General features: G+C 58.6%; 11 protein-coding genes and 1 non-coding gene across 12 annotated transcripts in view; 8 read left to right on the forward strand and 4 right to left on the reverse strand.

The window, feature by feature from the left end:
• Positions 1 to 2,174, forward strand: part of GGTG_10847 (hypothetical protein) — a gene marked incomplete at its 5' end in the record, with an annotated part of 2,902 nt that extends 728 nt beyond the window's left edge. Inside the window, 4 exons of the mRNA XM_009228725.1 lie at positions 74 to 427; positions 509 to 889; positions 949 to 1,551; positions 1,646 to 2,174. Of these exons, the coding sequence (XP_009226989.1) occupies positions 74 to 427; positions 509 to 889; positions 949 to 1,551; positions 1,646 to 1,813 (1,506 nt within the window). The 3' untranslated portion in view covers positions 1,814 to 2,174. The remainder of the gene's footprint in view (positions 1 to 73; positions 428 to 508; positions 890 to 948; positions 1,552 to 1,645) is intronic.
• On the reverse strand, positions 2,108 to 3,097 carry GGTG_10848 (hypothetical protein). The gene has a single exon (XM_009228726.1). The coding sequence runs from the start codon at positions 2,930 to 2,932 to the stop codon at positions 2,312 to 2,314; it is 621 nt and encodes a 206-aa protein (XP_009226990.1). The 5' UTR covers positions 2,933 to 3,097; the 3' UTR covers positions 2,108 to 2,311.
• Positions 3,098 to 3,267: 170 nt separating this feature from the next.
• GGTG_10849 (hypothetical protein) lies at positions 3,268 to 4,710 on the forward strand. Its single transcript, XM_009228727.1, has 2 exons — positions 3,268 to 3,519; positions 3,585 to 4,710. The coding sequence occupies exons 1-2, from the start codon at positions 3,393 to 3,395 to the stop codon at positions 4,454 to 4,456; spliced, it is 999 nt and encodes a 332-aa protein (XP_009226991.1). The 5' UTR covers positions 3,268 to 3,392; the 3' UTR covers positions 4,457 to 4,710.
• Positions 4,711 to 5,377: 667 nt separating this feature from the next.
• On the forward strand, positions 5,378 to 6,266 carry GGTG_10850 (hypothetical protein; the record flags this gene model as incomplete). The annotated part of the gene is made up of 4 exons (XM_009228728.1): positions 5,378 to 5,725; positions 5,815 to 5,923; positions 6,041 to 6,110; positions 6,200 to 6,266. 4 exons carry the CDS (start codon positions 5,378 to 5,380, stop codon positions 6,264 to 6,266), a joined length of 594 nt encoding a protein of 197 aa, XP_009226992.1.
• A 402-nt stretch (positions 6,267 to 6,668) lies between these two features.
• On the forward strand, positions 6,669 to 8,252 carry GGTG_10851 (glutathione S-transferase). The gene is made up of 5 exons (XM_009228729.1): positions 6,669 to 6,986; positions 7,070 to 7,294; positions 7,372 to 7,429; positions 7,532 to 7,699; positions 7,769 to 8,252. The coding sequence occupies exons 1-5, from the start codon at positions 6,840 to 6,842 to the stop codon at positions 7,978 to 7,980; spliced, it is 810 nt and encodes a 269-aa protein (XP_009226993.1). The 5' UTR covers positions 6,669 to 6,839; the 3' UTR covers positions 7,981 to 8,252.
• A 168-nt stretch (positions 8,253 to 8,420) lies between these two features.
• On the forward strand, positions 8,421 to 11,593 carry GGTG_10852 (branchpoint-bridging protein). The gene is made up of 5 exons (XM_009228730.1): positions 8,421 to 8,747; positions 8,820 to 9,248; positions 9,484 to 9,707; positions 9,789 to 10,118; positions 10,197 to 11,593. Exons 1-5 carry the CDS (start codon positions 8,558 to 8,560, stop codon positions 10,914 to 10,916), a joined length of 1,893 nt encoding a protein of 630 aa, XP_009226994.1. The 5' UTR covers positions 8,421 to 8,557; the 3' UTR covers positions 10,917 to 11,593.
• Positions 11,594 to 12,570: 977 nt separating this feature from the next.
• On the forward strand, positions 12,571 to 14,245 carry GGTG_10853 (hypothetical protein). The gene has a single exon (XM_009228731.1). The coding sequence runs from the start codon at positions 12,772 to 12,774 to the stop codon at positions 14,089 to 14,091; it is 1,320 nt and encodes a 439-aa protein (XP_009226995.1). The 5' UTR covers positions 12,571 to 12,771; the 3' UTR covers positions 14,092 to 14,245.
• GGTG_10854 (hypothetical protein) lies at positions 14,073 to 17,127 on the reverse strand. The gene has a single exon (XM_009228732.1). The coding sequence runs from the start codon at positions 16,858 to 16,860 to the stop codon at positions 14,437 to 14,439; it is 2,424 nt and encodes an 807-aa protein (XP_009226996.1). The 5' UTR covers positions 16,861 to 17,127; the 3' UTR covers positions 14,073 to 14,436.
• Positions 17,128 to 18,081: 954 nt separating this feature from the next.
• Positions 18,082 to 18,153, reverse strand: GGTG_20215. The gene has a single exon. It is a non-coding gene; the product is annotated as a tRNA-Trp (tRNA).
• A 143-nt stretch (positions 18,154 to 18,296) lies between these two features.
• On the forward strand, positions 18,297 to 19,780 carry GGTG_10855 (hypothetical protein). The gene is made up of 2 exons (XM_009228733.1): positions 18,297 to 18,678; positions 18,777 to 19,780. Exons 1-2 carry the CDS (start codon positions 18,544 to 18,546, stop codon positions 19,305 to 19,307), a joined length of 666 nt encoding a protein of 221 aa, XP_009226997.1. The 5' UTR covers positions 18,297 to 18,543; the 3' UTR covers positions 19,308 to 19,780.
• Positions 19,781 to 19,900: 120 nt separating this feature from the next.
• Positions 19,901 to 23,569, forward strand: GGTG_10856 (peptidase family M28 family protein). Its single transcript, XM_009228734.1, has 4 exons — positions 19,901 to 20,234; positions 20,312 to 20,665; positions 20,743 to 21,666; positions 21,735 to 23,569. The coding sequence occupies exons 1-4, from the start codon at positions 20,110 to 20,112 to the stop codon at positions 23,344 to 23,346; spliced, it is 3,015 nt and encodes a 1,004-aa protein (XP_009226998.1). The 5' UTR covers positions 19,901 to 20,109; the 3' UTR covers positions 23,347 to 23,569.
• A 692-nt stretch (positions 23,570 to 24,261) lies between these two features.
• On the reverse strand, positions 24,262 to 26,182 carry GGTG_10857 (hypothetical protein). The gene is made up of 3 exons (XM_009228735.1): positions 25,233 to 26,182; positions 25,091 to 25,141; positions 24,262 to 24,746 (listed from the first exon to the last, which is right to left on the reverse strand). The coding sequence occupies exons 1-3, from the start codon at positions 25,336 to 25,338 to the stop codon at positions 24,550 to 24,552; spliced, it is 354 nt and encodes a 117-aa protein (XP_009226999.1). The 5' UTR covers positions 25,339 to 26,182; the 3' UTR covers positions 24,262 to 24,549.
• Between the last annotated feature and the right edge of the window lie 848 nt (positions 26,183 to 27,030).

Below are 27,030 nucleotides of genomic sequence, written 5' to 3' on the forward strand. Positions count from 1 at the left end.
CACCCTCTCGCCCCTACCCGGCGTCGGCGCCGGCTCGTCGTCGCCCGACGCCGGGCCCCCCGCCCCGCCCAAGGAGGTGCCGCTGCGCCCTGCCGGCGCCGGCGCACAACAGCAACAACAACCACAACAACAACAACAACAACAACAGAGCCAGCCACAGCAGCCACAGCAGCAGCGCCAAGGCGGGCCTCCAGACCCGCACAGGATCGATGCCGACGATGCCGACGACGACAGGCTGTTCGACCGCGGGCCGCGTGTGCCCCCACCCGTCGCCCCCGCCCAGCTAGGGGCCGGCCGGGCCGGCGGCGTGGCGCAGAGCGTGAGCGTCGAGCAGGCGGCGAAGCCGAGCTTCTGGATCTCGGTTGGGGACCCGCACAAGGTCGGCGACATGACGGGCTCGCACATTGTTTACTCGGTGCGGACAAAGGTACGGAACCTCCCAGGCTGATAACTATATATATGCACGCTGCTGTAACGGAGCATCCAGCTAATGTTTGCCAATTCCTAGACAAGCTCCAAGGGTTACAGGCAGCCCGAGTTCGAGGTCAAGCGGCGGTATCGGGACTTTCTATGGCTTTACAACACTCTACACGGCAACAACCCTGGCGTGGTGGTGCCGCCACCGCCCGAGAAGCAGGCGGTGGGCCGGTTCGAGAGCAACTTTGTTGAGTCGCGGCGGCAGGCGCTCGAGAAGATGCTCAACAAGACGGCGGCGCACCCGACGCTGCAGAACGACCCGGACCTCAAGCTCTTTCTCGAGTCCGAATCCTTTAATGTTGATATCAAACACAAGGAACGCAGGGAACCGAACTTGGGCACCGAGAGCAAGGGAATGCTGAGCAGCCTGGGTATCGGCACGAGCAGCAACAAGTTCGTTGAGCAGGATGATGTAAGTCTAGTCCCGCTTTCTCGACCCCTTGGACTGTTAACTAAGACAGCTCGACGCAGTGGTTTCACGACCGTCGTGTCTATCTTGATGCGCTGGAGAATCAACTCAAGGCACTGCTCAAGGCCATAGATACCATGGTGGGGCAGCGCAAGGCCATGGCGGAGGCAGCGGGCGACTTCTCGGCATCTCTCCACGCCCTCTCGACCGTCGAGCTCTCGCCGGCACTGTCGGGCCCGCTGGACGCGCTCTCGGAGCTGCAGACGACGATCCGGGACGTTTACGACCGGCAGGCGCAGCAGGACGTGCTGACCTTTGGCATCGTCATCGAGGAGTACCTGCGCCTGATCGGCAGCGTCAAGCAGGCATTTTCTCAGCGCCAAAAGGCGTTTTACGCCTGGCACACGGCCGACACGGAGCTCACCAAGCGCCGGTCGGCGCAGGACAAGCTCCTGCGCCAGGGCCGCTCCCAGCAGGACCGGCTCAACCAGGTCGGTGCCGAGGTCGCCGACGCGGAGCGAAAGGTGCACCAGGCCAGGCTCCTGTTCGAGGACATGGGCCGCCTCATGCGCAGCGAGCTGGACCGCTTCGAGCGCGAGAAGGTTGAGGACTTCAAGAGCGGCGTCGAGACGTTCCTGGAGAGCGCTGTCGAGGCTCAGAAGGAGGTGCGTTTCTACCTATTCCGGGGCGCGACTTTGTTGTCACCCCTTAAAAAAAATCACATTATCTCTTTACTGACCTGTCATCATCCTGCCGCAGTTAATCGAGAAGTGGGAGACGTTCCTGATGCAGCTAGACGCGGACGACGACGACACTGTGTTTTACAAGCCTCCCGTGATACAGGCCCCGGGGGACAACGGCAACAAGCCAGCGGGCGACACTGCCGTGGATAGGGCCCGGGCGAGGATCGACGAGGATTCAGACTAGGGAGTTACGCGGCCCATCGTCGCCGCTCTGGCATCCCGCTTTGGAGTATCTGGCGGGGCTGGTAGCCATAGGGGTTAGCATTTATCGAGTCTCTGGGCTTCGGGGGTGCTCATATCATTACATCAAGAGACAGGATAGGGTGATGGGGATATGAGTGACGGCGGCTGTGAGAGATGACTAAAAAATCAAGGCGAAAGCGGTGCGTCTGATACCCTCCAAGATTTTCTGAGCGCCGCTGTTTGGGAATGTTTGTTTTATTGAGGGCCTGTTCTGCAGCTCCCATTTAATAGTGAACCCGTCTTTGCGCAGCCAGCACACACACTCCCATGAGACCACTTAACAGTATGACATTCTTCATCCGTGAATGAGATGGAAAAAGACATCATGAGCTGGCACGCATTGCTTCAATTGAGTATGCTACGGGCCGGCATTTGGTCGACTTTGGAGGGTTTCTTGTTCATACGGTATCTTGGTACTACCGCAAAAAATCAGGGCCTTTCATTTCTTGCCCTTCTTCGCATTCTTCCTCTCGGCCTTGGCCGTCTCCTTCGCGTTCATGCCGCTCTGGCCTTCGATGCCGGCGGCCGAGGCGTAGCCCTGGATCAGGGCCGTGAGGTCGAGCTCCTCCTGCGCGTCGAGCTCCTTCTGCGCCTTTTCCCGCTCCTCCGCGTTCATGCTGTCGTCGGGCGGGGCCGCGGCGGCGTCCCAGCCCCTGCCGTAGCGGTCCCTGAAGGCGGCGAGCTTGCCGGCCTCGTCCACCTCGACGTTGCGCAGGGACCGGTCCGACGGCTGCCAGCGCGCGTGGTTGCGCGTGTCCTTGACCGACCTGTAGGTCCCGTGCGGGCTCGTCGTGCGCGCCGTGTAGGTGCTCCCGTCCGACAGCTGCACGAGCTGCGTGAAGGTGTAGGGGCGCTGCGGGCGCCGGATCAGCGTCGCGTGCCGGACCTGGGAGGCGGCGGCGGCGGCAGCGGTGGCGGCGGTGCTGGCGAGGGATGGCCGCCGTGGTGCGCTGAATGTTGCGGAGAGGAGGGGGTGTAGTGTGGGGGCGCGCAAGGCGCTGCCGCAGCCCAGGCAGGAGGGGGCCCTGCCGGGGAGGAGGGCTGATGGGAGCTTGGCCATGGCGTTGGTTGTGCGGAGGAGGTTGTGGAGGTGGTGGTTGTTGGTCCGGCTGTCGTGGGTGGAGGGCTGCTCGGGATCGGTCGGTGGTCTCGGCTCGGAGGCGCTACCGTAATCGCATGGTGGTTTTCGGGGTATCTTTATTATTCAGGGCGAGGTCCGCCCGCCATTGGAAATTTTGATGTCGCGGGAGTGTAAGTAATTGAAGACGGCATGTTCCCCATTGTGGGTCTTGTCGTTCATGCACGTCCAATAAGACGACGCAATTTCTTCAATCCCTGCCGTATCGATAAAGCTCGCAGCGGTCCGCCCCACTTTTAAGCTTCTTCCCGCCATGAAAGACGGAACAGGATGATGATCTCTTCGCATGTCCAAGTTGCGCCCTCTGCCTATTCGGGTTCCTACTGAATGCAAAGGTTTCTAGAGGGCGACGCTCAACCCCCCATGGGTTTGATACCCTGAGATGAGGAACTGCCGCCTGCTTGGCTTCGTTGCCCAGGGCGCAATACGGCAGCACCATGCCCTGCAGCCCCTCCGTCATGTGAGCCTCGACCCTGCCACCGTTGCTTCGCCCGCCTCGTCCCGAGCTGGTAAGAACTACATCTTTCGTATTCCTTGACTTGGAACAAGACTAACCTCCCGCCCACCGCCCCAGAGCCCAGGAGAGCCTACTCGGACCAGTGGCGCGCACCGCCGCTCCCGTCCGCCCCGGGCGTCGCGGACCGCGTGCGCTCCGTGCTCCGCCGGATGCCGCAGTCAGTGGTGGTCGTGACCGTCGCGGCCCCGCCGTCCGCAACACAACAACAACAACGCCAAGCAGCGGCCGCCGACCAACACCACTGGCACCACCACCAGCACGCCGTCGGCATGACCGTGTCGTCGTTTGCGTCGCTGGACCTGGACGGCGACGTGGCCGCCGTCGCCTTCAACGTGCGCCGGCCCAGCAGGACCCTCGACGCCATCGAGCGCGGCGCCGGCGTCTTCAACGTCCACGTGCTCGCCGGCAACGACGCCGGCGCCCGCATCGCCCGCCACTTTACCCAGCCCAACGACGCCGATGGTGGCGGCAGCGGCGGCAGCAGCAGCAGCAGTAGCAGCGGTAGCGGTGGCGGTGGCGCAAGTAGGGACGAGAGCTGGCCGATGCTGAGGAGGAAGCCCCGCGGCCTGTTTGATGACCTCGAGCGCAGGGCGGGGTGTGGCGTCGTCGCTGCCGACGCTGGTCTCGACGCCGCCACGGCGCCCCCGGTGCTGGAGGGCCCCGGCGTGCTGTACGTGCTGACGTGCGCGGTCCCGTCGTCGCCGGCGCGGGGGGCCATCACCGTCATGAGCCACGCCATCGTCGTGGCGGGCGTGACGGGCGTGTCGGTCGGCGAGGTGGCCGCCCTCGAGGAGCGAGAGGAAGAGGCCGCCACGCGGGGGAGCGGCGAAGCGCAGAGGACGCTCGGCCTGAGCTACGGAGACAGGAAATACAGAGCGCCGGGAGGTAGCCTGCTCGGCGCTGCCGCCAGGGATGGGGCGCGCGAGTAGGAGCTCCATGGGCAGCCGAGAGGGAGAAAATCGCGAGCTCCGTCGGCATGCCCCCCATGGCATGAATGTAACATATTGTACGACATATGACGTTAGATTCGGATGGGGTCGTGTCTGCCCAAGCTCGGATAGAGAATAGGCGGGAAGGAACGGGCGGCTGCCGCTAATCGTTATAGATCACACACGACGCTTGTCTTGTATTGGAGCTATACCTGGGGAAAGTGGACAATGCAAGGCCGTCTAGCTTCTCGTGGTCTCCGTGCTCTCGGCAAAAGCCTCATCGCCGATCTGTAGTTCGTTGCGTGGTATATCTGGGGTGCTTGCAGGATACCAGTGTTGTGACTCCCATAAATCCGTATCGGCTCGTTACAGGTAGCCATGCACGTCAAATGCCCTTGAAAATGGAACAAAGACAGCGAGACGGGGGAAATGATACCGCGTGCTTGAAATCTCTGACAGCGATGGTTATCACGGGTTGTAAAGGTGCAAGACAAGTCATGAGGGATAGAGTCTAGCCCACCAAACCCACACGTTCTAACTTGATCCGTGTGACTCCGAGCCTCGCTCTTTCCAGGCCAGGTTTTTGCCAATGTATGCAAGAAGGAAGGGGGGAGTGCGAGAGCAGAGGGAAAGGAAGGAGAGTCAAGGGTTGACACTGGGATGCGTCATTACCTGGGCAGTAGACAGCCCTACTTTCGGGCATGGAAGTCACCAAGAGGGCTCTCATGCATTTCCATCGCGGTTCCCCGGCCTCAGGTTTACACTGCCAAGGCTTCCTGTTCGCCTTGAGTTGTTTTTCTCCCTCCCGTCTTTTTGCCTCCCGCTTCCACATCATCCACCGTCCCATATTCTCGCCCATTCTTCTTCGAAGCATCACATTCTCATTCAAGACACTTGCGCCGTATCCACAGAAAGTTAAGCATGCATTTCTCAAAGCCTCTCGCCGCCTGCGTCGCCGCCGCGTGCGCCCTGGCCCGTCCACACGACAGCCAGGACGGCGCAGGCACCACGACCGCTGCCGCGACCAGCATTACCAACTCCAGCCCGCTCGAGATCATCACGGCGACCCGTACGGCCCCGGCGCCGCCCGACGTCGGCTACCCGCCCCAGGAAGCGGCCATGCCGGCCGCCGGCCCTGCTGCGGCCATGGGAGCCAGGGGCTCCTGGTGGCCCATCTACACGGTGCCGGTCGCGCCCGGCGCTAGCCTCCTTGCTAACGGGCGGTACAAGGTCGACGACGGCTGGGTGAAGGAGCACAAGATCCTGGAGGTATGGCGCCTACAGCTGTTAATGTGGTGGACTCCAAACAAAACAAGGTTGCTGACTGCAATGCCTCGAGCGGGCACGCACAACAATAGCTCGCACTTGGCGGCGAAAACAACGAGGGAGATCATACCTACCTCACATTCAAGTGTCAATACCAGTGCCAGATGACCGCTGGATGCGAATCCTTTTTCCTGAGCTCAAGTATGAAGGGAGCGCTTCCCCCATCCATTTACTCGTCCTACCTTTACCCATACCCGCCCGAACTCAGCCATGCATGATGTGAGGGGCGAGATTCAAACGGCTGACCACTCTTGCAAGGCGTGAGCGAACTGAGGCGGGAGGGAAACAAGATCATCCCCGAGTCGACCTGCCAGGTCTACAACGCTCGGTAAGCGCAAGCCCAGTCTTAGAGAACTTGACCTTTCTACTGCCTCCTTGACTAAAGCGCTGACCCCTGACGACCGTTTTGCTGCCTAGGCTGGAGCCCAGCCTGTACGTCTCTGCAGAGCAGAAGGCGATTGGGGGCTACAATTGGAAGAAATAACTAGGGACCTACCTACACCACATGGGTATCAAGCGGCTCCTCCTGAGAGCCGACAATCAGACCCATCCCACTGTGAGGCATGGCTTGGCATATAGAATGGACGGTTAGACTGCTAATGGCGTGTATAAGGAGAGAGAACTTTGGACAACAACGGATTAGAGGCCTGGGGTGTATAAGGAGCGGGCCGTAATGGTAATGTGTGTTAGACAAACGACTCAACATTGCCATGCAATCCTCCAGGTTCAACTAATATATCGCACTAAAAGCCATGTTTAACCACAGGGGAACCTCGGGTCATCATTATATCAACAATAAGTGCTGACTAATCAATCCGTCTGTTCTCACAACCTCCAACGCCCGAAACCCGACTTCGTGCGTTTGATCTTTGGGACATGGATGGAGGGCGGAAATGCACCGCAAGTCATGTTGCGGGGTCGAGATGGAGGGTGCATGCGCACCTCCCACGTCACCCCTCTTGGCATTTGTAATCGTATCCAGGGTATTTAACGCGCCTTGAAGGCATCTCTTGGGGCCTCTAGGCTTGCAGCTCAACTCCACGCATCTTTGCTGTTGATGACCGCCAGACTAAAGCAACTAAGCTCGCACCTGACAAGACACGCCAAAATGGGTATCAAGACCGATTTCCACCTCTACACAACCGGCACGCCTAATGGCATCAAGGTCTCTATGCTGCTCGAGGAGCTTGGCCTCGAGTACAAGGTAAGGACTGCAGGCTGAGTCGAGGAAGGGAGATCCAAGAACGACCTGCCCCGTGAGAGATGCGCGCTGACGCCACTGGACAGGTGACCGCCATCGATATCAGCAAGGACACGCAGAAGGAGCCGTGGTTTTTGGAGATCAACCCCAACGGCCGCATCCCGGCCGCTACCGACACTCTGCCTGATGGCTCGACCATCAACCTGTTCGAGTCTGGCTCTATCATGCAGTACCTGGTGGACCGCTACGACCCCGAGCACAAGGTGTCGTACCCGCATGGCTCCAAGGAGTATTATGAGGTTAACAACTGGGTGAGTTGGTAGCCACGATGCCTCTCTCGTAGACACCATCTCGGTGGCTGACTTGGAGGATGCTCCACCTTCCACAGCTCTTCTGGCAAATGGCAGGCCTGGGTCCCATGCAGGGACAGGCAAATCACTTCTCCCGTAAGACCCTCCCATCTCCTTCTTCCTGCTTGATGGTCGTCGCTTCAAGGTCGGAGTAGTGCTGCCAAGGACCAAAGCTAATTGTGACCGTCTCCCGCACAGGCTACGCGCCAGAGAAGATCCAGTATGGTATCGATAGGTACCGCAACGAGACCCGCCGTCTCTACCGCGTGATGGACACCCAACTCGGCAAGAACAAGACCGGGTTCCTGGTCGGCGACAGGCTGACGATTGCCGATCTTTCGTGCTGGGGGTGGATTGCGGCTCACGGTTTGTCGCCCTTTTAGTTTGCCCGTTTTATCTTGCTTTTATCATCTGCTGACCGGCATCCACACACAGCCTGGGCCGGCATCGACCTTGCGCCGCTCCCTCACCTGAACGCCTGGCTCGAGAGCCTGGTCCTGCGGCCGGGCGTGGAGAAGGGCCGCCATGTGCCAAGCAAGCACACGGCTTTGGAACTGAGGAAACTGACCGAGGAGGAGCTGGATGCTAAGGCTTCTGCGTCTCGCGCCTGGGTCCAGAAGGGGATGGCGGAAGATGCCAAGAAGTAGGTAGACTTTTTGAGAACGGGGGATTTTTGTAGGGGATGGGCAATAAGTTCCTGTCAGGCTTCCAAACCGCATCATTGATCTCCAGAACACCATGACCCCTGTGCCCCTCGATGGGCATCCACGCCCTTCACAAAAAACGTGGCTGTGCCTTCGAGGAATAGTAACGGGAAGAGATACGAAAATAGAAAGAGAAATACGAATAGCAATAGGAATAACGATAAAAAAAAAATAGGAATGCTCACGGCACTAACAATTCTACTCGATCTTTGGGACCTCCTGGAAGACTGCTGTCTTTTTTGTGGTGTGTGTGGCATCCTTGTGCAGCCCGCCCCACCGCCCCACATGTAAACTGTGGGGAAGGACTCGCGGCGCGTGGCGTTGGAAAAAAAAAGGTTACATAATCTGAGATGGATGCCCGAGAAAGGTAATAAGCGAAGAAACCACAAGGCGACGTCGCCAGGCAGGCAATTTCATCTCCTTCACCAACCTCTCGTGGTGCTATTTCGCATCAGCAACTTCATCACTTTCCCCTCAACATCCCCGTCGTATTGTGCGCAGGAGTCGCGCGACCGACAAGATGTCTTGGAGAAACCAGGGAATTACGGGTTCCAACAACATCCCGCTGGGCAAGACGCGCCGCTTTGGTGGCGATTCCGAGCCCGAGGCACCCCCTAGCAACTATGCGCCGCCATCCTCGTACGCGCCGCCCTCGGTCGCCTCGAGCGGTCCCGATCGCGAGTTGAAGCGCGGTCGGAGCCCTGAGCCCAGTAAGTTTCTAGTCCCACCCGATATGCCATGCAAGGCGAGGAAGCGGACAGAAGAGCTCACAAGTGGTGCAGGAGCCGAGTCCAGCGGCCCGAAGCAGCGGAAGAAGCGAAACCGATGGGGCGAAGCGACCGAGAACAAGGCCGCGGGCCTCATGAATTTGCCCACCGCCATTCTAGCCAACATGACCAACGAGCAGCTCGAGGCCTACACGGTGCATCTTAGAATCGAGGAGATCACGCAGAAGCTCAAGATTGATGATGTTGTGCCAGCCGACGGCAACCGGTCGCCCTCGCCACCGCCTCAGTACGACAACCACGGCCGGCGTGTCAACACGCGCGAATTCCGCTACCGCAAGAAGCTGGAGGATGAGCGCCACAAGCTCATCGAGAAGGCCATCAAGACCATCCCTAACTACCATCCGCCACAGGACTACCGGCGCCCCACAAAGACCCAGGAGAAGGTCTATGTGCCGGTGAATGACTACCCGGAGATCAACTTCAGTGAGATTACTAACCTCCCGACCCTTCTAACCGTGCTCCTAACCTCCCCTGTCTGCCCCCCATGTGTCTCGGCGTGCTTCCAAAGGGCGGCGTTGTTTGTGTCCGCGCTTGCATGCCATGCCCTCGCAAGGACGCGTCTGGAAGAAATGCCGACTCGAAGCCTACAGGCTACACTTAACTTGACTCACAAAAATGACTTGAACACATACTAACACCAGCTCTACTTGCTCTCAAGTTGGCTTGCTTATCGGACCCCGTGGAAACACCCTGAAGAAGATGGAGTCCGAGTCTGGCGCCAAAATCGCGATCCGTGGCAAGGGCTCCGTCAAGGAGGGCAAGGGGCGATCCGATGCTGCTCACACTAGCAACCAGGAAGAAGATCTTCACTGCCTCATCATGGCTGACACAGAGGAGAAGGTCAACAAGGCCAAAAAGCTGATCCATAATGTCATTGAAACTGTGAGCACCATCTCGTTTATTCACTCCTTGTTGCTATATCTTTTGGTGACTTTCTACTAACAACTCTCCCCTTTTCTCCAGGCCGCCTCCATCCCAGAGGGCCAGAATGAGCTCAAGCGTAACCAGCTTCGTGAGCTCGCGGCCCTGAACGGTACTCTCCGAGACGACGAGAACCAGGCGTGCCAGAACTGCGGCCAGATTGGGCATCGCAAATGGGAGTGTCCCGAGAAGCAGAATTACACTGCCAACATCATCTGCCGCGTCTGTGGAAATGCTGGACACATGGCCAGGGATTGTCCTGACCGACAGAGGGGTGCTAGCTGGCGCAACGATGCCCCCGCCTTCCGTTCCGCTGGTCGTCTTGGTGCTGGTAGCGGTGGTGGTGGTGAGGTCGTCGACAAGGAGTACGAGGTAAGGAAACTCGAACCATGCAACCTGGCTTCCCAAGAACAAATAAGGACATGATCTAACTCTGCAAACCAACTACAGGCGCTCATGGCGGAACTCAATGGTGGAGCGCCGCCTGCTCGTATTGAAGCAGGACCTGGCGGCGGCGAGAGCAGTGGTGGCGGGGGCGGGGGCGGGGGCAACAACACGCCCGGCGGCGAGTCCGCGCGCCCCTGGCAGCGTGGTCCAAGTGGAGGAGCAGCCCCTTGGCGGCAGCGTCACCAGGATCGTGATAACGAGGACGGCAATGGCGGCGGCTCCGGCGGGCCAGCGCCTTGGGCTCGTGACCGCCAGAGCCGTGCCAGCGACCGTGACCAGAACGAAGGCGAGCCGTGGCGCAACCGTGACCGGGACCGAGACCGGGACCGGGACCGGGACCAAGGCCGAGACCGAGGCTACCAGAATGGCAACGGCGACGGTGGCTTCTCTGCCCCACCCCCCTCGGGGCCCTCGGCTCCCTGGAACCAGCCATCGTCTGGTGCACCTGGCTATGGAGGATATCCTGGATATCCGGGCTATGGCGCGCCGCCCGGCATGGGAGTTCCTGGCATGCCCGCGCCCCCTCCTGGCCTCCCTGGCGCCCCTCCAGGTCTTCCTGGTGCGCCTCCGGGACTGCCGCCGCCGCCGTCTGACTTTAACGTTAGCGCTTTGATTGCGCAGTACTCTGGCGGAGCTCCGCCGCCGCCTCCGCCTCCGGCCGGCGATGCCCCTCCTCCGCCACCGAGCGATCAGCCGCCGCCGCCTCCACCCCCGGGAGCCTAGAGCTTTCTCGAATCGGTGCCAATCACGCTCCGCCATTGGACTAACACCACCATAAGATGGGCCTGACTGACACTCCCCGACAACACTCTAACTGACCTCACTCACCTACGTATCCTAGTGGTCTCTGGAGCGCTGACTATTTGTTCCCCCTGTTTCTTTTTAATGCCTTGGTCTTCACTCTCTTTTTGGCTACGGCTCGCACCTTGCTATTCGTTCAGAGCTCCCGCTTTTATTCTCTTTGCGTCGTTGTTGGGTTTCTGAAAGTCAACGGACTCGGAATTACCAACCTCCCAAAAACGAGGAAGCGAAGAGGCGGTATTTTACGACAAGCAACGTACCGCGAATTTCTGAGGCGGCAACACGATCGAACGATGCTTAACGGGCGCCGCGAGTCTGTATCGCTACATCAGTGTCCAGGACATGGCAGTCCAACATCGACTCGTGCTTCTTAGCCCTCTCGCTCGAAGTTACCAGGCAGGTCTTGAATTGCTAACAATTGTATAACATGGTTCCCGAGGAGGATTCAGTATTCTTTTTTTCCTGCGCCCATAATAACTAGGTAGAAGCAAAACACATGGTTGTGTTGAAATAAGCGGCCGTCATGGTTTTCATCCGTATAACTGATGCTTTTCGAGACCGGAGAGACTGGAGGTGCGTGACAACCAGTTATGTTGATTTGGTGACCGCGTGAAGAGATAGTCGGCCCCGATCTTAGTCCTGTTCCTCCCACTACTCCTGCTGGTACCACATTGTCTGGCATTGACTCCAATAGCTGCGCACATCCCCAGCATGACGTAGATGGGCTCGAAGCGTGAGATGGACTTCTCGTGGCTCGATTATTACCTGCATAGATCAGGAGCAACGACACAGACCAAGCTGGCCCCGAGATCAACAGGCAGGCCGTCATTTTCCACAGAATCCCCCCGTCCTCCTTCACCCAATGACCTGCCCTGGACCACTTCCACACGCCGATGAGCTCGCACGAATAAAAAGGAACCAATGTAACTTGGGCCTTCCACATGCCTTCCACAAGGTCACTCGCGAGCTCCGGCGGCATCATTTTATGGTCGAACGGCTTGACAATGTTGAAGATGTCAGGGGTACAAGCACGTCCCTCAACGCACAAGCAACTGGAGCTCTGCTAGCCCCCAACAACTGGCTGATCATGGCCTCCTTGGTGCAAAATCTGATAGACACATGCCACAGTCCCGCCCCCAAATCACCCCAGCACAAGCGCGGTGGTCATTCTTGAACCAGAGTTCGGCGCGTGCTTCGGGACCGTAATGATCTTGACCAGCTTCTTATTCCCGGTGGCCTTGCTGTGGTTGGTTGGTTACGACACCTTAGTCGCGGCATTGTCGCTGCCGAGGAACCTATCGAACCAGTTGGCCTCCCTCGACCTTTTATCAGATGCAAACAACCATTGATCGCGGCACTGCAACGAATCCTCCTTCTTTTTCTCCCACACTCCCTTTGACGCGACTTTGACATGGACCTTCAGGTCCGATTAAGGGACTGTTTGCCCCTTATGATCGAGCACGCAGTCGCGCAGATGGGCTTCTGCAAAGCGGTGCACCTGCGTCGTGTGAGCAGTGAGTCCTCTTAGATTTTTCTTTTTCCAAGCACTACGGCATTTTGTTGCTGACCACCAAATGAATGGTAAAAAAATATTCTTGGGCGGTTGAAACGACGATAGTGACAATTTGATCAGGGTTGGCGGTGTGGTCACCTAAAGCACGCTGCGACTAGGCGCTAATCGCTTGCCACCGCAGCGGCTTCATCATTGGCAACCGAGCTAAAGTTTTAGCCTTTAGGGGGAACATTTCGACCCGACCACCAGAAATCCACAAATTCCATGTCCAGATCGCCTCTTCTCCTTGCCAGCGCCCGCAAAGCCGTGACCGCCCAAGCACTACTGCCACGAAACAACCGTAGCCAGCCGAGGCGAGCCATGCACGAAGCAAAAGTCCAGCCCGCGGCCCCTGGGCGGCCGGCGTCGCTGTTCCTGCCGTCGTCGACGGCCCCACCGCCGCCATCACCGTCACGGCTGCGGCGGCGGCGGCAGCGGCGCGGGCTCGTCTTCTTCATACCCGGCAACCCGGGCCTGATCGGCTACTACGTCCCGTTCCTGTCGCACCTCCGGCGGCTCCTGGACGAGGCCGAGCGGCGGGACAACGACGGCGGCGGCGGCGGCGGCGGCGGCGGCGAGCAGCAGGACAGGATGGCGCTCGACGTCTTCGGCACCAGCTTGGCCGGGTTCGACGACGCGGACCACGCGCCGCCGTTCGCGCTGCCGGCGAGCCCGCCGCGCGACGTCGAGCACCAGGTGCGCTTCGTCGCCGACCTGGTCGCGGAGCGGGACGCCTTGTTTTCGTCGTCATCGGTTTCGGCAGCAGTCGGGGGAGAAGAAGGAGGTGGGTACGACGCCATCATCCTCATGGGTCACTCGCTCGGCACGTACCTGGCCTGCGAGGTGCTGCACCGCGACCTCGTCGCCCGGCGGAAGGGCGACCAGCAGCAGCAGCAACACCAGCAGCAGAGCAGGCCCCGGCTGCGCGCCGGCGTGCTTCTCATGCCCACGATAACGCACATGGCGCGGTCACCGTCGGGCCGGCGGCTGGACGCGGTGCGGCAATCAAAAACGCTGGACCGCTGGGCGCACGTGGCGGCCGCCGTCGTGCTGGCGCCCTGGCCGCGCTGGCTGCTCGCGCTGCTGCTGCGCCGGGCCTGGGGCATGGCGCCGCACGGGGCCGCGACCACGGCCGCCTGGCTCAAGAGCAGGGACGGCGTGTGGCAGGCGCTGCACATGGGAAAGGACGAGATGGTGGTCATCGCCGAGGACCGCTGGGCCGCCGACAGGTTCTGGGGAGGAGGGGTGGAGGGGGCGGTCGTGGGGACGGTGAAGGAAGGGGAGGAGGAGGAAGGGAAAAGGGACGGAGTGCGGCCGCCGAGGTTCTACATGTTTTACGGCAAGGACGACCACTGGATCTCGGACGAGATCAGGGACGAGTTCATCGCTGCCAGGCGCGGGCAGAAGGGGGTCGCCGAGGGCGAGTGCGCAACCATTGTGCTTGATGAGAGCGGCGTGATCCCGCACGACTTTTGCATAAACTACAGCGAGCCCGTGGCCGAAAAGGTTATCGTTTGGCTTGACGAGCTCGCAGAGCAGCTGTGAGGCCTGCAGCTTTTGTTTTGTTGACTTTTCTTATTCTCGGTCATACATTCGGCCCATACATTGTTCAAGGATAGAGATAGAATTAGAGCCAAAAACTGTCCAGCCAAACAAGTATAGAATGAGGTCGCTGGCTTATACGATGAGATGCAAAGCTTTTCATGTTCGACTTTTCAACGCAAAGTCAACGAGACCTTATGTGCTACCGGCTAAAGTGATAAAATGGGTAAACAAGAACGCATAAAAAACAAACACGGTAATGCACGCTATCAATGATATAAAAGTCCAGCCAGTAAAACAAAAATGAAACGAGGATAGAAATAAAGCCATACTAACCAGACAGGAGCCTTAAAAGCCCGTGTGGTCCCACCAGCCATTGCTCGGCACCTCCTTAGGTCTCCTGTTGATGAGGGCAAGGTCGTGCGCCGACAGGCCGCGGGCGTCCAGGTCCCTACGCGACGCCCGGCGGGCCGCCGCCTCCCAGCGCCTGGTGCCGGCCTTGGCCTCGGGCAGCCTGCGGTCCGCGTAGGCGCGGGAGCCCGGGCCGTCGTAGGCCGGGTGCTTGGCCCTGACCTTGTCGCGGTCCAGCCGGGGCGGCTCCGTGCCAAGAGTGCCGTCGCTTCCCGTGCTCGAGCCCTCGACGCACTTCCCGCCCCGGAAGGCGACGTCGGCCGCCACCTTCCAGGCCTCGGCGGGCTTGCGCGTCATGTCGTACGTGTAGAAGCGGCGGCAGTGCGAGGCCTCGTAGACGAACTGCTGCGGCACCTGCGCGTCGGCGTCGCGGTACGCGTTGCGGAAGTTGAACTGCAGGCTCGCCAGCAGCGGCATCAGCGGCAGGTCGCGGTCGGTGCGGGGGAGGCCCTCGGGCCGCCCGGCGGCGCCCGGGGCGAGCTGGCGCAGCGCGTTGCTGAGCATCTGCTGGAAGATGTTGTACTTGATGACCTGGGCGCCCTTGACGCCGCCCACGATCTGCATGGGCGCCTTGAGCGGCCGCCCGCCCAGCGCCAGCGTCTTGATCTTTTGGTGGTGCGTCAGCATGCGCGCCAGGATAGTGCACGTCGACGCGCAGAAGCCGTCCGTCACGAGCACAATGTCCTTGGCCTCAAAGTGCGGCTCGGGCGGCGAGTCGTCGGGCCCGTAGCCCGACACCACGAAGCCCGGCTCGCCGACCGTGTCCGCCTTGGTGAAGTTGTAGCGGAGGATGCTGGAGAACTTGTCCTCCTTGGTGGCGAAGGGCCCCTGCACGGCCTTCCAGTCCGCGTAGCGCTTCAGGTCCTTGTCCAGGATGTTGTTGAACGCGGACCGCTCCTGCTTGGTGCCGTAGACGTCCTTGCCGATCACGTCCCAGGCGTCGGTCGCGCGGATGCGGGTGCCGTCAAAGGGCGGGTCGGCCTTGGGGAAGAGGTTGCGGTACAGTTCGTACGACTGGAAGAGTAGGCCGCCGCCGTTGGCCTGGACGTCGATGATGAGCTTGGTGCGCTTGGCCTTGCGGCACTCGCTGATAAAGGTGCGCACCACGCGCCGGAACTCGTGGAACTCGCGCGTGGTCCGCGTCGCGCCGGCCTTGGGCGAGAAGGAGAAGATGGAGAGCACAGCCACGTCCTTGTACTCGGTCTCGTTGAGGAAGTACCCCGCGATGTAATCGTTGTAGTGCTTCACCACGGGGTAGGGGTAGCCCACCACCGTTGGCGCCGCGGCGGGCGTCTTTGAAGTCTTGGCCTTCGTCTTACCGTTCTTGCTGGCCTTGGTGGCTTTCGCCTTGGACGAAGAAGACGTGGTGGTGCCGCTGCTGCTGTTAGTTGTGGTGGTAGCTGTCGTTGTGCCCGTAGTCGACGACGTGGTCCATGTGGTCGTCGCAGTTGCCTTGACCGACAGCGACGACGACACGGCGGCTTTTTCGGGAGCCGGGATCTCGTACGCCAGGTGCAGATCCCGGCCGTTCTCGATATCTGTGAGATCCTGTTGTATAACTGCATAGTTGGGGAAGGATTTGACGGATCCGTTAGCGTACTTGTAAATACTGGAGTCGGGGAGCTCGACATATCCGCCGCTCGTAAAGTAGCGGCCACCACCACGAGCGAGGGTCGCCGGGGAGGAGAAGAGATTGTTGTACTGCGCGTCCGGGTCTTGGAGGGCGCTGTTGGCGGCAACAATCTGCAGGTACTCAACGATGGCGAGACCGTCGATGCTGACGACCTCGGAAGGTTCAAAGTGCTTGCTCTTGGCCTGCTTCCGCAGGTCTTCAGCATCGTACACCTTGGGCAGCTCGATGCCGTCCTTGGACACCGACACGAGAGAGCGGCTGACCTGGAAGCCAAAGACGGTCAGTAGTGCGGGCCGGTAGTCGAAGTGGCCATCGTAGACCTGGTTGTAGATGGCGTTGACCTCCCAGGCAAAGTCGAGCTGAGACCTGTAGCCGCCCGCCCGCAGCTTCTCCTTAATCTGCTTGAGGCCACCGATGAGGTCGATAGGCGGATACAGGTAGCTGTCAGGAGGGTTTTTGAGGTATCCTATGGTGCTCTGCTGCTCGACGTAGGGGATTAGGGAGTCGATTAGCTCAATGTCTCTGTCAAGGTTCAGGGGGGCGGATGCCAGGCAGGCCAGGGCCAGCGACGGCTTGATTCGAGATCCCATCCCGAACTCGGCGGCTTTACGCGCGACTTGGCAGGGCTCGTGGGTGCTGTTATATGTCGACTGGCGGTCCCAGAGCAGACGGTTGGCGGACACGCCCGAAAGGAGGGCCGCAAAGGCCCATCCTAGCGCTCGCACCATAGTATGGTGCTTGTATACGAAAGGAGAGGAGTATAAGTGAGAGAAAAAAATACGAATAGAATCAGTTGGAGAGAGAAAAAGGTGTGGAAAACTGAAGGGCCCTTGATCTCATGGAACGCCAAGAGACAAGAACAAGGATGGGTATATATAAAAGAAACCAACAAACAAGTTGTCGTGATTCTGGGTGGAGCCTCTCTAAACAGCCTGGACAGGAAACGTCAGGCGTCTTAACGTCGATGCTGGCGTCACGGCTGAGTGTTTGGCGGGATGCTTACTAGGGGGTGAGCGGCTGCCCTGCCAAGCAACCCGGCTCCCCGCAGCCGCCCCTCCACTCGGAGTCGAGGCCCATGGTAGGCCCTCTCTCGCACGGCACACTGCGCCATGGAAGCAAGCCGCCTGCTTGAATCCTGTTTCCCAGGCTACACACTGGCTCAATAAGCACATCGTTCCGACCAAGGCTCTGGGCGTTTCGCAGTTATCCACTCGGATCCTCTGGGCTCGCTCAACTGCACCAGCTAGGTAGGAGATGGCTGGCTGATGCCCACATGATGAACGTTTAGTTAGTTGAGTAAGGGTCGCAACTTATCGCTGGCCAGCTCTGCTGCTTAGCAGGTGCATATTTCGTAGCTAGCTAAGTGAGGATGAAGGTGCCGCCTGTCTAGCGCGAATCCACGAGGTCCATGGGAGGCGGGCCAATCCGTCAAGGACCTGACTTTTGAGGGAGCTTGCGGGGTCAGTGATTGAGCAAGATGCAAGATGTCCGACAGGGCTAGCTTCGAAATAGAAGTCTAGTGCATGTCGCTCCTCACAGCGAGGCTCACGGCGAGGCCTCGTTCTCGATGAGAATCTCCAAAGAGAGCGCATAAATCGGCTCATTGACGTTGAGTGCCGCTGCAGGCTGACAGACGGAAGGATTGGGTTGACTGGAGATGGAGAATAAGCATAGCGAGTGCCTGGGCTGGTAAATTTAGAGGACCCCCAGTCGGTGTGGCTTGGCTTTTGATTACTCCATCCGATGTGGGTGGCTGCGATGGCAAAGTCAGCGGACAGCCTCTGCTAGCTTTGGGCCGGCTTCCGCTCGTGGAGGGAGCCATGCTGTCGAGAACTTTTATAACGAAAAAGCAAAAGCAAGATGCGCAATAAGTAGTACAACCAAGCAACCGAGGTGACGAGTTTGATAGTCGAGGCACCTCGTACGTGGTCGAGAAAAAGCAAAAGAAATGACCCAGACCCGATTTGAACGGATAACCTTTTGATCTGGAGTCAAACGCGCTACCGTTGCGCCACTAGGCCATTCGTGATCTACCCTGCCGATGGGGACTCTATCAAGTCTGGCTCTGGGCGGATCGCAAGGGAGCCACCACCTCCACTCTAAACGGGCAATCGACATCCACCCAAATACGTCAGGGGAAGCGACCATCCTTGTCCTTCCCAAGCTCCAACGCGACTGCTCAACCAGAACAAGAGCCACACCAGCATCTCGGTCGCGCCTGGAGCGTCTCACGAAAAGGAGGTTAGCCTGCGTCTGGCTTCACGCTGGTGTTTCACTGCTTGTTCTATGTCGATTGAGCATTGAACAGTCGCAAAGGATCGACGACACAACGCTCGGCGTCACCAGCAGCGATTCGAAATCCACCCCCCGTCATCGCGACCTTATCCAACACAACTCGGCATCAACGCAGAATGGCCCCAATCGACACTGCTTTCGGTCTGCTGGCCTTTGCGCAGCGCCGGTTTGACCGCCTCATCAGTCCTCAAGCTCGCAGTCGTGCCTTTGACCGAGTCCAAGCGTTCGCTACGGCGCGGCCCCTTTGGTTTGTCAGTGGGCCAGCTTGCTGTGGGGAGGCATCTTGTAATCCGGACTGTCAACTTTGCTACATTTTGTGCTAACAAATCGCATTAATGTTACTATGCAGACCTTCATCGTTGCCCAGGTTTTGACCTCGCTGCTCCCAATCGGACTGTTCCTCGCCTTCACCATCTCCATACTGGTCCTCTCGGTGGGCGCCGCCCTTCTCTTCTCTCTGTTCTGGCTCGGCGTCGCCCTCCTATTCCTCATCCCGGCCCTCTTCATGACCGTCTCGCTCGGCTTCCTCGTCTTCATGTGGGCGGTTGCTGCCCGCTTCGCCTGGTTCGCCCTCCCCGCCAGGATCAAGGCCTCCATCACGGCCGGTGCCTCGGGATCGTCCAAGAACCACAGAGGCCAGAACGGCTACCGCGAGGCCTACTATCCCACCTACGCGGCCGTGGCGCAGGCGGCGGCTGAAAAGGGCGCCAAGAACTACGGCGGAGACAGCGAGGTGCCGGCGCACAAGACTTACGACACCACGCCTCCCAAGTCCCCCTCCAAGTTCGACATCAACGGGTCATCGCCGCCCACTGAGCCCATTGGAATGGCGGACCTCCAAAAGCTCAGGGAGATGAAGGATGGGTCGGTTACCCCTTAGTTGGGGTATTTCGATGCGATCTGGGCAATAAGTCAGCCAGATCCAATTACTTCAAAAGGCCCCGGTCTGGCTACTATCGTTTCTTCCTGCACTAATTACTCGGGTTTTGTTCTTCTTTCATTATGCGAATCGGATTTCCATGTCTTGGGGTTCGGACGGAGTAGCTTCAAGGTTGGCAGAGTCCTTCCAGTCGGATTTCCCACTTGCTTTCAACACACAAAGTCACCAAGGGACCGGGCCTTGATGCGCGAAATTGTTATGAGCTCTGCGCTTTCACTGTTCAAGTGTTCAAATATCTACAAGACGGGCTATGGTTGACAATGGCTTGGTGCTGTTGGTTGGTATACCCTATTGCTGCTGTTAACTTGCTACTACACGATGCCAACCAGTTGTCCCCAACTCCCATCCAATGACATTAAGGTGTGCATGCAATTTCAATTCCATCTTCCATACCTAAACAGTCTCAGTCAGTGTTTTGTTCATTTTTCTTCCAGAGTCAGTGACGTCAACAACTGGAGGCCTGTAGCGCCATTGTTCCCCGCTCTGCTGCAGCACATGATCACCGCTGTCGCGCGGGTCATGTTTGGAGCTCGTGCTCGCAGCTACGCTCGGACCATGCATTGACGCGACTCTTGTCGCCTCAGCTCTCCCTCGGTCAAAGTTGGGGTCAGGAACTGTCGGATTGTCGATTCAAGGGCGGCACCGCTGGCAAGGTTCCCGCTCCGGCTTTGCCCAAGATTGCCATCTTGTTTCTCGTTCCCTTTGAAATTTTACCCGCCTTACCGCGTCTGGGGTCCTCGCCATGGCGAACCCCTTCGCCTTCAAGTCCGCCCAGGTAACCTTCTGGACGACGGCTGTTTACTTGGCGCTGCTTATACCCCTTGTCCTGATAAACGAGGGCGTGCCTCCTGTCAACCCTGATGGCTCGTAGGTTGATCCCTCTGGCCTGCCCGCCCTCTCGTCTGGTCTGGAGTTGGAGCTGATCAGCCACCGACACATCGCAGTCTCTTCCTGGATCGCGGCCTCAACATAACCGAGGCCTGGGCCGATCTGCAGGAGATCACGCAGTACTTCCACCATCAGAACAGCAGGGAGAACGACGATGTGCGGGACTACCTGCTGCGCCGTATGAAGCAGATTGTCCACGAGAATGAAGCGCAGGGCCAGACCACCATCTTCAACGATCTGTCGTCAAATCTGACCTTCAATCACTATGGTATCCCCGTCCACTACCAAGGGAATAACCTCTATGTCTATATCCGTGGCCAGGATGATGTGGAGGGTGAGTGGTGGCATGATGCGACGGCCGGCAAGCCCGTCGGAAAGGGAGGAGTGCTGGTAAACGCTCACTTTGACTCGTGAGTCCGCCTACTCTGTATCTCGTCAGTTCAACCCCTTTGTTGCGTCTATACTAACCGCCGCCGTAAATCTCCAGCGTGGCAACCGCATATGGCGCTACAGACGATGGCATGGGCGTGGCGACAGTCCTCCAGATGATCAGGTACTTTACCACGCCTGGAAACCAACCGCGCCGTGGCATCATCGCCCTGCTCAACAACGCCGAGGAGCCGGGCCTTCTGGGTGCCGCGGCCTTTGGACAGAGCCCCTTGCTGCCCTTTATCCACACCTTCCTCAACCTGGAGGGTGCTGGCGCCGGCGGCCGCTGCGTCCTTTTCCGCACCACCGACCAAGAGGTGACGAGCGCCTTTGCCAACGTGCAGTCGCCCTTTGGCTCCGTCATTGGCTCCGATGGCTTCAAGCTAGGCCTCATCCGGAGCGGGACTGATTATTCAGTCTGGCACGACATCTTCGGTCAGCGCGGCCTCGACCTCTCATTTTTCAGGCCGCGAGCACTTTATCACACGAACCAAGATGACGCCAGACACGCGAGCAGGCGGAGCCTCTGGCAGATGATGGCCAACTCGGCCACCACCCTGATCAATCTCTCGGCCGAGACGGGCTCAGACTACGTTGGCGAACGACCTGACGGGGCCAAGGACAAGGTCCCGAACGGATCCCCCAGCGACGGTGTCTGGTTCGACCTTTTCGGGAGCTCCTTTGTGCTTTTCAGCCTGAGGGGCATGTTTGCGTGGTCACTGACAATCCTGATCGTGGGACCCCTAACTCTGTTCCTCATGTTTTACCTGGTCCATGCGAAGGACAAGGGTTATATCTTCTCCTCAAAGTTGACATCCGCCAGCGACGGCCCAGACGGAGCCGAGTCCATACAGCTAGGCGGTTGGAAGGGCCTGTTCCGCTTCCCGGTTGCCCTCGCTGTTTCCGGGGCATTGGTCGTCGGGTCAGCTCTGCTGCTCAAAAAGATGAACCCATTCATCATCTACAGCAGTGAATATGCCGTGTAAGACCGAATCCCCGCACATACTTCGATCTCTGGGGAAAACGTATTGACTTTGTCGGCGATAACAGTTGGGCCATGATGATGTCGCTCTTTTATATCGTCTTTTGGGCCATTATGAGGGGTGCCAGTATCATGCGGCCAAGCGCGCTACATCGACTTTATACCCACCTATGGCTCTTCTTCCTCGGATGGGTCGTGCTCGTCGCTGTAACAGTGCTGGAGGATAGGAGGCAGATCGCCTCAGGCTACATGTTTGTCTTCTGGGAGTCGCAGGTCTTCCTGTCAACCTTGCTTGCCGTGTGCGATCTTTTCTCTCTGCCCAAGAAAGCGGATATTGCGCGAGGCCTCGAGGAGGAGGACCAGATCCGCGACCATCTCAACGCCGTTCCTCATGCCGACGATCTGATTTCGCCCTCACCTGGCGAGGCCGCGAGCCAGAGAGAGGAGGGGCGAGGACATGGTGACTCGGAAGAGGACGATCAAGAGCCCGCCACCGAAGAGACGCCACTCTTCCGGAAATCCCATGGTGGCAAGCTTGACACTTCGCTCTTCCGCAGGGGCTATCGCCGCTCTTTATCGGCCATGATAGACACGTCCAAGGCCGGACAGGATGGCGAGCAAATCCGGCAGCACGATGAGCTATACGGCAAGGAACAGTTCTGGTCGGGAGAGATGGTCTCGTCGACGTGGCTGCTGCAATTCCTGCTTCTGGGACCATTCCTCATAATTCTTGCGGCACAAATCGGACTGCTTGCCACCTCGGCTGTGAGCCAGACTGGCGTGGACGGCTCCAACCAGCTAACGCCGTTCCTCGTTATTGCGATCCTCAGCATCGTGCTGCTTACACCACTTTCCCCCTTCATCCACCGAGTGAGCAAGCATCTGCCTTTGCTACTTCTTGCCGTCTTCTCCGGCACGCTCATTTACAACCTCACCGCGTCGCCCTTCTCGCCCATGGCGCCCTACAAGATCTTCTTCAAGCAGACGATCGATCTCGAGACGGGCGTGACGGCCGTCCGGATATCGGGTATCGAGCACTACCTACATGACATCATCGCGGACATCCCCTCGGCGGCGGGCCAGGCTATCGAGTGCGGACCCAGCATCAGCCGCAGGGATCTGGCCGATTGTGTTTACGACGCCACCAAGGTACCGCCACGGCCGGCCTACGGCAGCGGCAACGACAGCCTGGAGCTGGCCCCCAACATGCCACCCACGACGGATTACTACAAGAAGCTGCTCGATGTCCGCATCTCGGATCGTTACTACGCCGCCGCCGCCGCCGGCAAGCGCGTCGGTCGCACGTCGGCGCGCATCCACATCAACGCCGTGAACACGCGCGTCGTCGAGCTCCGGTTCCCCGCCGAGGGGCCCGTCATCCGGTCAGTGAGCGTGGTCGGGGCGGAGCCCTGGGACGCGCGGTTCGGCGCCTTCCCGGAGGAGGGCGCCCGGCTCGTCCGGCTCTGGAGGCGCGACTGGGACCGGGGCTGGGCCGTGGACCTCACATGGGACGGCGACCGCGGCCTGGACGGCGATGCGGTCGCGCTGTGGAGCGACGCCAACGAGGCGGCGGACGCCATGCCGGCCTTCCGCGAGGTGGTCATGTACGCGCCGCCGTGGGTCGCCGTCTCCAAGGCGTCGCCGGGGCTGGTGGAGGGCAAGAAGGCCTTCAAGATCTAATGTGGAAGGTACCATTCATGACGAGGGGTCATCCTGTCATGTTGAGATTTGATGTTTTTTTTTTTTCTGGTTCTCTACACCTATCCTGCAATTATGTTTTTGATTAAGATTGTCAACACCGTAGCATCGTGGCCTTGGAATCGAGGTCACAGGTTTCCATTTTACAATGTATCAAATCAAATCAATATCTATCCAAACTTTGGCTGATACCATATCACCCTCCCTCGACAAGGGAGATTCGTGAATAACCACTTGGATATAGCGAGCTTGGTCGCCCCATCAAAGATAACCAACACACCAAGTCCTGCGGTATTGCATCATGGAAACCCCCTCATTCTACCTTGAAATTTAAAACCAGGTGTCGACCCAGCTGAATGGTGTGGAGTACTTGTTGTGCCTGATCCCCATAAGCCGTAAGAGTTGGCAATGCAATTTGCCTGATCCCCATAAGCCGCAAGAGTTGGCAATGCAATTTCACAAAGCAAGGTCACGGCGGCATCTCAGCCACGGCACCGCAAACGGGGGGGCGCTCGGTCACGAGCTGAATGGCGGAGCCGGCACGAGTCGGGAGAGACCCGGGAAAAAAAGGCTATTCCACCCACCGCCATGGGGAGGGGCGGCGCCCGTCCGGTCTTTTTTGATCAGCTCGGTGACAGTTCCAGGGTTCCTGGCCAAGAGTCGAGCTGAGGCCCAGGGGGGTGGGTGGCATAAGGGCATTACTCGCGCGCGGTGAGCTTGAATCCAGAAGATCCAGAAGCAGAAGAGAAAAGGCCGAGGGGGCACCGCAGGGCCAACTCTGGAGGAAGTCCCATTTGCGAAGGCGAGCGGTCTCGTTTGATATTGACTAGGGAGTGAGAAAGGAAAAGAAAAAGAGAAGCTTCCGAACAAAAAAAAAAAAAAAAAAAAAAAAAAGTACTGGTGAGGTTGAGGATGGGGTCTCGCGCACGTTGCGACCCAGCCCCTTCCCCTTGGGTGGGCCATCCTTTTTTAGGAGAAGCGAGCGGCGGCGACGATGGGAGAGAGGCGGGAGAAGAATCAAAAAAGAAGCAAAGCGAAGCAACAAGAATTAAGCTACGAGACCGAGTCAGATACCATGTTCGCCTGGTTTTAGAGTTTCTGTGAGGGAACTAAGCAGAACTAAGCAAAAGAAGCGAGAGTCGTCATGTCCGCAGAAAGGCATGTGCCGCCTATTGGGCATGAAGCTTAGGGGTAGCTAGAACGGATGAGGGAGTTATCGCCCTGTCGCCGACCATTTTGCAACGGCCTGGCCGCACCACTTGGAGGTCGAGTTGTGGCGGCTGGTAGTTTGAGGGAGGCGGCGGGGGCGGCGCAGAGGGCGGCGGACGGATCGTCGCGTGTTTCGGAAGCCCTGCCAGTGGGACGGGAAGCGATGGTGGAGGCTGGGAGGAATAAGATGTGTGTTAAGGAGGAAAATCTTTGCGTAGGGCGAGACATGGTGATTGATATGGGTCTTCCCTTGAAGTAACACCATCCCACAAGATGCCCGACCCGCCTCCCGTGTGAGGATGCTGCCTATGACGTGGGTATGCGTGGCTAACGAGGAGTTGCGCGATGACACAGACCGGCCTGCCTGTGTTGGACCTGCCTGTTGTTGGCTTCGTGCTCGCCACCCTCAAGTTTCCGGCAACATGCTGCCGCATACACAGTACAGCACCAGCCCTCCATTTCGAACTGCCGAGACGAGGTCTGCCGGAAAGAAGCCGATGCAGATTCTGAAACTCACGCTCCACGGTAGCAATCAAAAGAGAAGCGGTGTCCGGGCCCGATTTGGTCTCTTGATAGAGTCGAAGGCTTTTAGTCAGACGTGGGGGCTTGGTTTGTCAAAGGGCAATAATAAGAGAGGAGGAAGAACGGGAAAGAGGAACCACGGGAGACGATGGAACTCGACACCCTGGTCGCCTCCGAAGCGCCGGGCAGAGGACGGGTCTCTTGCCAGTCCTTGCGGCGGCCGCGGCGGCCGTGCCGGTGCATGTAAGCATGACATCAGCGGGCCAAGGCCGAGGACTCTAGGGGAAGACGGGCTTCTAGTAAGGGAGCTGGCTGGGGCTCTGGGAGTTGATATCGTGATTCTGGATGTAGTCAATCACGCCCTGGCATCCGTGGCTATCGGCCGAATCAAGTCAATCGATCAACGGAGATGGGTTTGTCTGGAACTGGTATTGGATGTGTCGATCAGTGCAAGGGTCAAGACAATCCCGCAGCTCTGCAGGCATATTTGCTTGATCCGGAAGTAAGCACAGAGCCTGGCACGACCGGGATAGGACGAAGGAACCAAAAAAAAACCGCATCGAGGCTCTGCTGTCGGGGTGGTCTTGGCCATGCAGGCTGTCAGGGGCCGCCCGCACCACGAGGGCCTTGGTCGACGAACCCGAGGCTTTGCGGCCATTGGCAATCAAACCACCCGCATACACAGTACTTTCGAGGTGCGGCAGCGGGTGGCCTGATTGATGGTATTGGCGTCGGCCTGGCAGACTCCCGCTACTAACGTCGGGCCAAGCCACAGGGGACGGACGAGGAGAGAGGAGCGGGAGCTGGACACCCACCCTCCCAACAGGGGTGTTAAAACTGGAGATCACAGGGGTGGCGAAAAGGGGTCACGTGCTGGCATAAAGTTACTGCCATTGTTGAAGTTGGTGAAAGAAGGAGAGAAATCGAAAAAAGCTTTTAAAGGACGAGAAATTCTTGAAGTCTCGTGACATCCCCCCAAGTCACCGCGGCCACTTCGATTTCCAGTTTCAATCCCCCTGTTACCCCCCTGTTGCTGGGTGGGTTTTTATTTTTATTTCCCCCGCAGATGGTAGGCAGGTCGAACCCCGCCAGGGCGCAGCTTGCTCGCACCAGACCCACAGCCAGTTCGCGGCTTCCCAGTTTGGTCATTTCAGCCGGCCATTCGAGAAAATCTCACTCTCACTCCAAAAGCGGGTATGTGGAGTGCGATTTTCTGCTGAAAAAACGAGCTGCGAGGCCTGATTGGCCGCGGTCCATTCTCGTCTCATCTCGCTCAAAAGGGAAAAAAGGAAAAGGGATCCAAAAGAGACAAACAACAACAAAAGTAAGGGACCCGATTACGACGCCCGAGAGGCGAAAACATCAGAATATCGCCAACAGCGAAAACCATGGTGCGCCCCTCCGGCCCATTTCCGAATCCGGCTGGTGGCCGAGGCGGTGGCTGTGGCGGCGCGTCCAGGAATCAGAAACACGCAACCAACCCAGCACACACGCTTGCAGCAGAGCACCTCGGTGCCCTAATACAGGTCCCAGGGATCACAAACCTTAGTACGATGGATCCTGGTGGTACATCAGTTTGGCTTGGTTTTCCAAGGAAAAAAGTGTATCTTGCTCCACTGCACTAGTATTTGTGATCCCTGGAACGTATACCTGGCCTGCCTTGGTTTTAGGCCCAGGCTTGCTGTCCTTCCTTGCCTGGCCGAGCCTCGGAGCCCGCTTTCCTCTTCTGGAATCGCACTTTTTGCCCCGCCGGCGCGTTGTGGAGAAGCGAGCTGACGACGCAGAGAGGCTGGACATGAATTCAAATAATAAAAACTCATATGCAGGTCATCATCACAAATACCAAACGCCAACTATTAAACCCGTGTTGCGAACGGATCAACGTCCCTCCCCGGTGGATCGCAGAACCGAGTTCGACCCGAACTCTGGTTGCGG

Source organism: Gaeumannomyces tritici, assembly GCF_000145635.1.
Source record: "Gaeumannomyces tritici R3-111a-1 unplaced genomic scaffold supercont2.6, whole genome shotgun sequence".
Classification (NCBI taxonomy): domain Eukaryota; kingdom Fungi; phylum Ascomycota; class Sordariomycetes; order Magnaporthales; family Magnaporthaceae; genus Gaeumannomyces; species Gaeumannomyces tritici.

Bases quoted from the DNA above. Each gene is read 5' to 3' on its own strand.
- GGTG_10848 (XM_009228726.1), bottom strand. From the start codon at position 2,932: ATGGCCAAGCTCCCATCAGCCCTCCTCCCCGGCAGGGCCCCCTCCTGC.
- GGTG_10849 (XM_009228727.1), top strand. From the start codon at position 3,393: ATGAGGAACTGCCGCCTGCTTGGCTTCGTTGCCCAGGGCGCAATACGG. The intron at 3,520-3,584 runs GTAAGAACTACA...CCACCGCCCCAG, and splicing joins GCCCGCCTCGTCCCGAGCTG to AGCCCAGGAGAGCCTACTCG.
- GGTG_10851 (XM_009228729.1), top strand. From the start codon at position 6,840: ATGACCGCCAGACTAAAGCAACTAAGCTCGCACCTGACAAGACACGCC. The intron at 7,295-7,371 runs GTGAGTTGGTAG...CACCTTCCACAG, and splicing joins ATTATGAGGTTAACAACTGG to CTCTTCTGGCAAATGGCAGG. The intron at 7,700-7,768 runs GTTTGTCGCCCT...ATCCACACACAG, and splicing joins GGGGTGGATTGCGGCTCACG to CCTGGGCCGGCATCGACCTT.
- GGTG_10852 (XM_009228730.1), top strand. From the start codon at position 8,558: ATGTCTTGGAGAAACCAGGGAATTACGGGTTCCAACAACATCCCGCTG. The intron at 8,748-8,819 runs GTAAGTTTCTAG...CAAGTGGTGCAG, and splicing joins CGGTCGGAGCCCTGAGCCCA to GAGCCGAGTCCAGCGGCCCG. The intron at 10,119-10,196 runs GTAAGGAAACTC...AACCAACTACAG, and splicing joins TCGTCGACAAGGAGTACGAG to GCGCTCATGGCGGAACTCAA.
- GGTG_10853 (XM_009228731.1), top strand. From the start codon at position 12,772: ATGTCCAGATCGCCTCTTCTCCTTGCCAGCGCCCGCAAAGCCGTGACC.
- GGTG_10854 (XM_009228732.1), bottom strand. From the start codon at position 16,860: ATGGTGCGAGCGCTAGGATGGGCCTTTGCGGCCCTCCTTTCGGGCGTG.
- GGTG_10855 (XM_009228733.1), top strand. From the start codon at position 18,544: ATGGCCCCAATCGACACTGCTTTCGGTCTGCTGGCCTTTGCGCAGCGC. The intron at 18,679-18,776 runs GTCAGTGGGCCA...GTTACTATGCAG, and splicing joins CGGCGCGGCCCCTTTGGTTT to ACCTTCATCGTTGCCCAGGT.
- GGTG_10856 (XM_009228734.1), top strand. From the start codon at position 20,110: ATGGCGAACCCCTTCGCCTTCAAGTCCGCCCAGGTAACCTTCTGGACG. The intron at 20,235-20,311 runs GTAGGTTGATCC...GACACATCGCAG, and splicing joins CCTGTCAACCCTGATGGCTC to TCTCTTCCTGGATCGCGGCC. The intron at 20,666-20,742 runs GTGAGTCCGCCT...GTAAATCTCCAG, and splicing joins GTAAACGCTCACTTTGACTC to CGTGGCAACCGCATATGGCG.
- GGTG_10857 (XM_009228735.1), bottom strand. From the start codon at position 25,338: ATGCACCGGCACGGCCGCCGCGGCCGCCGCAAGGACTGGCAAGAGACC. The intron at 25,142-25,232 runs GTTCCTCTTTCC...GACTCTATCAAG, and splicing joins GAGTTCCATCGTCTCCCGTG to AGACCAAATCGGGCCCGGAC. The intron at 24,747-25,090 runs GTGAGTTTCAGA...TATTCCTCCCAG, and splicing joins TTTGATTGCTACCGTGGAGC to CCTCCACCATCGCTTCCCGT.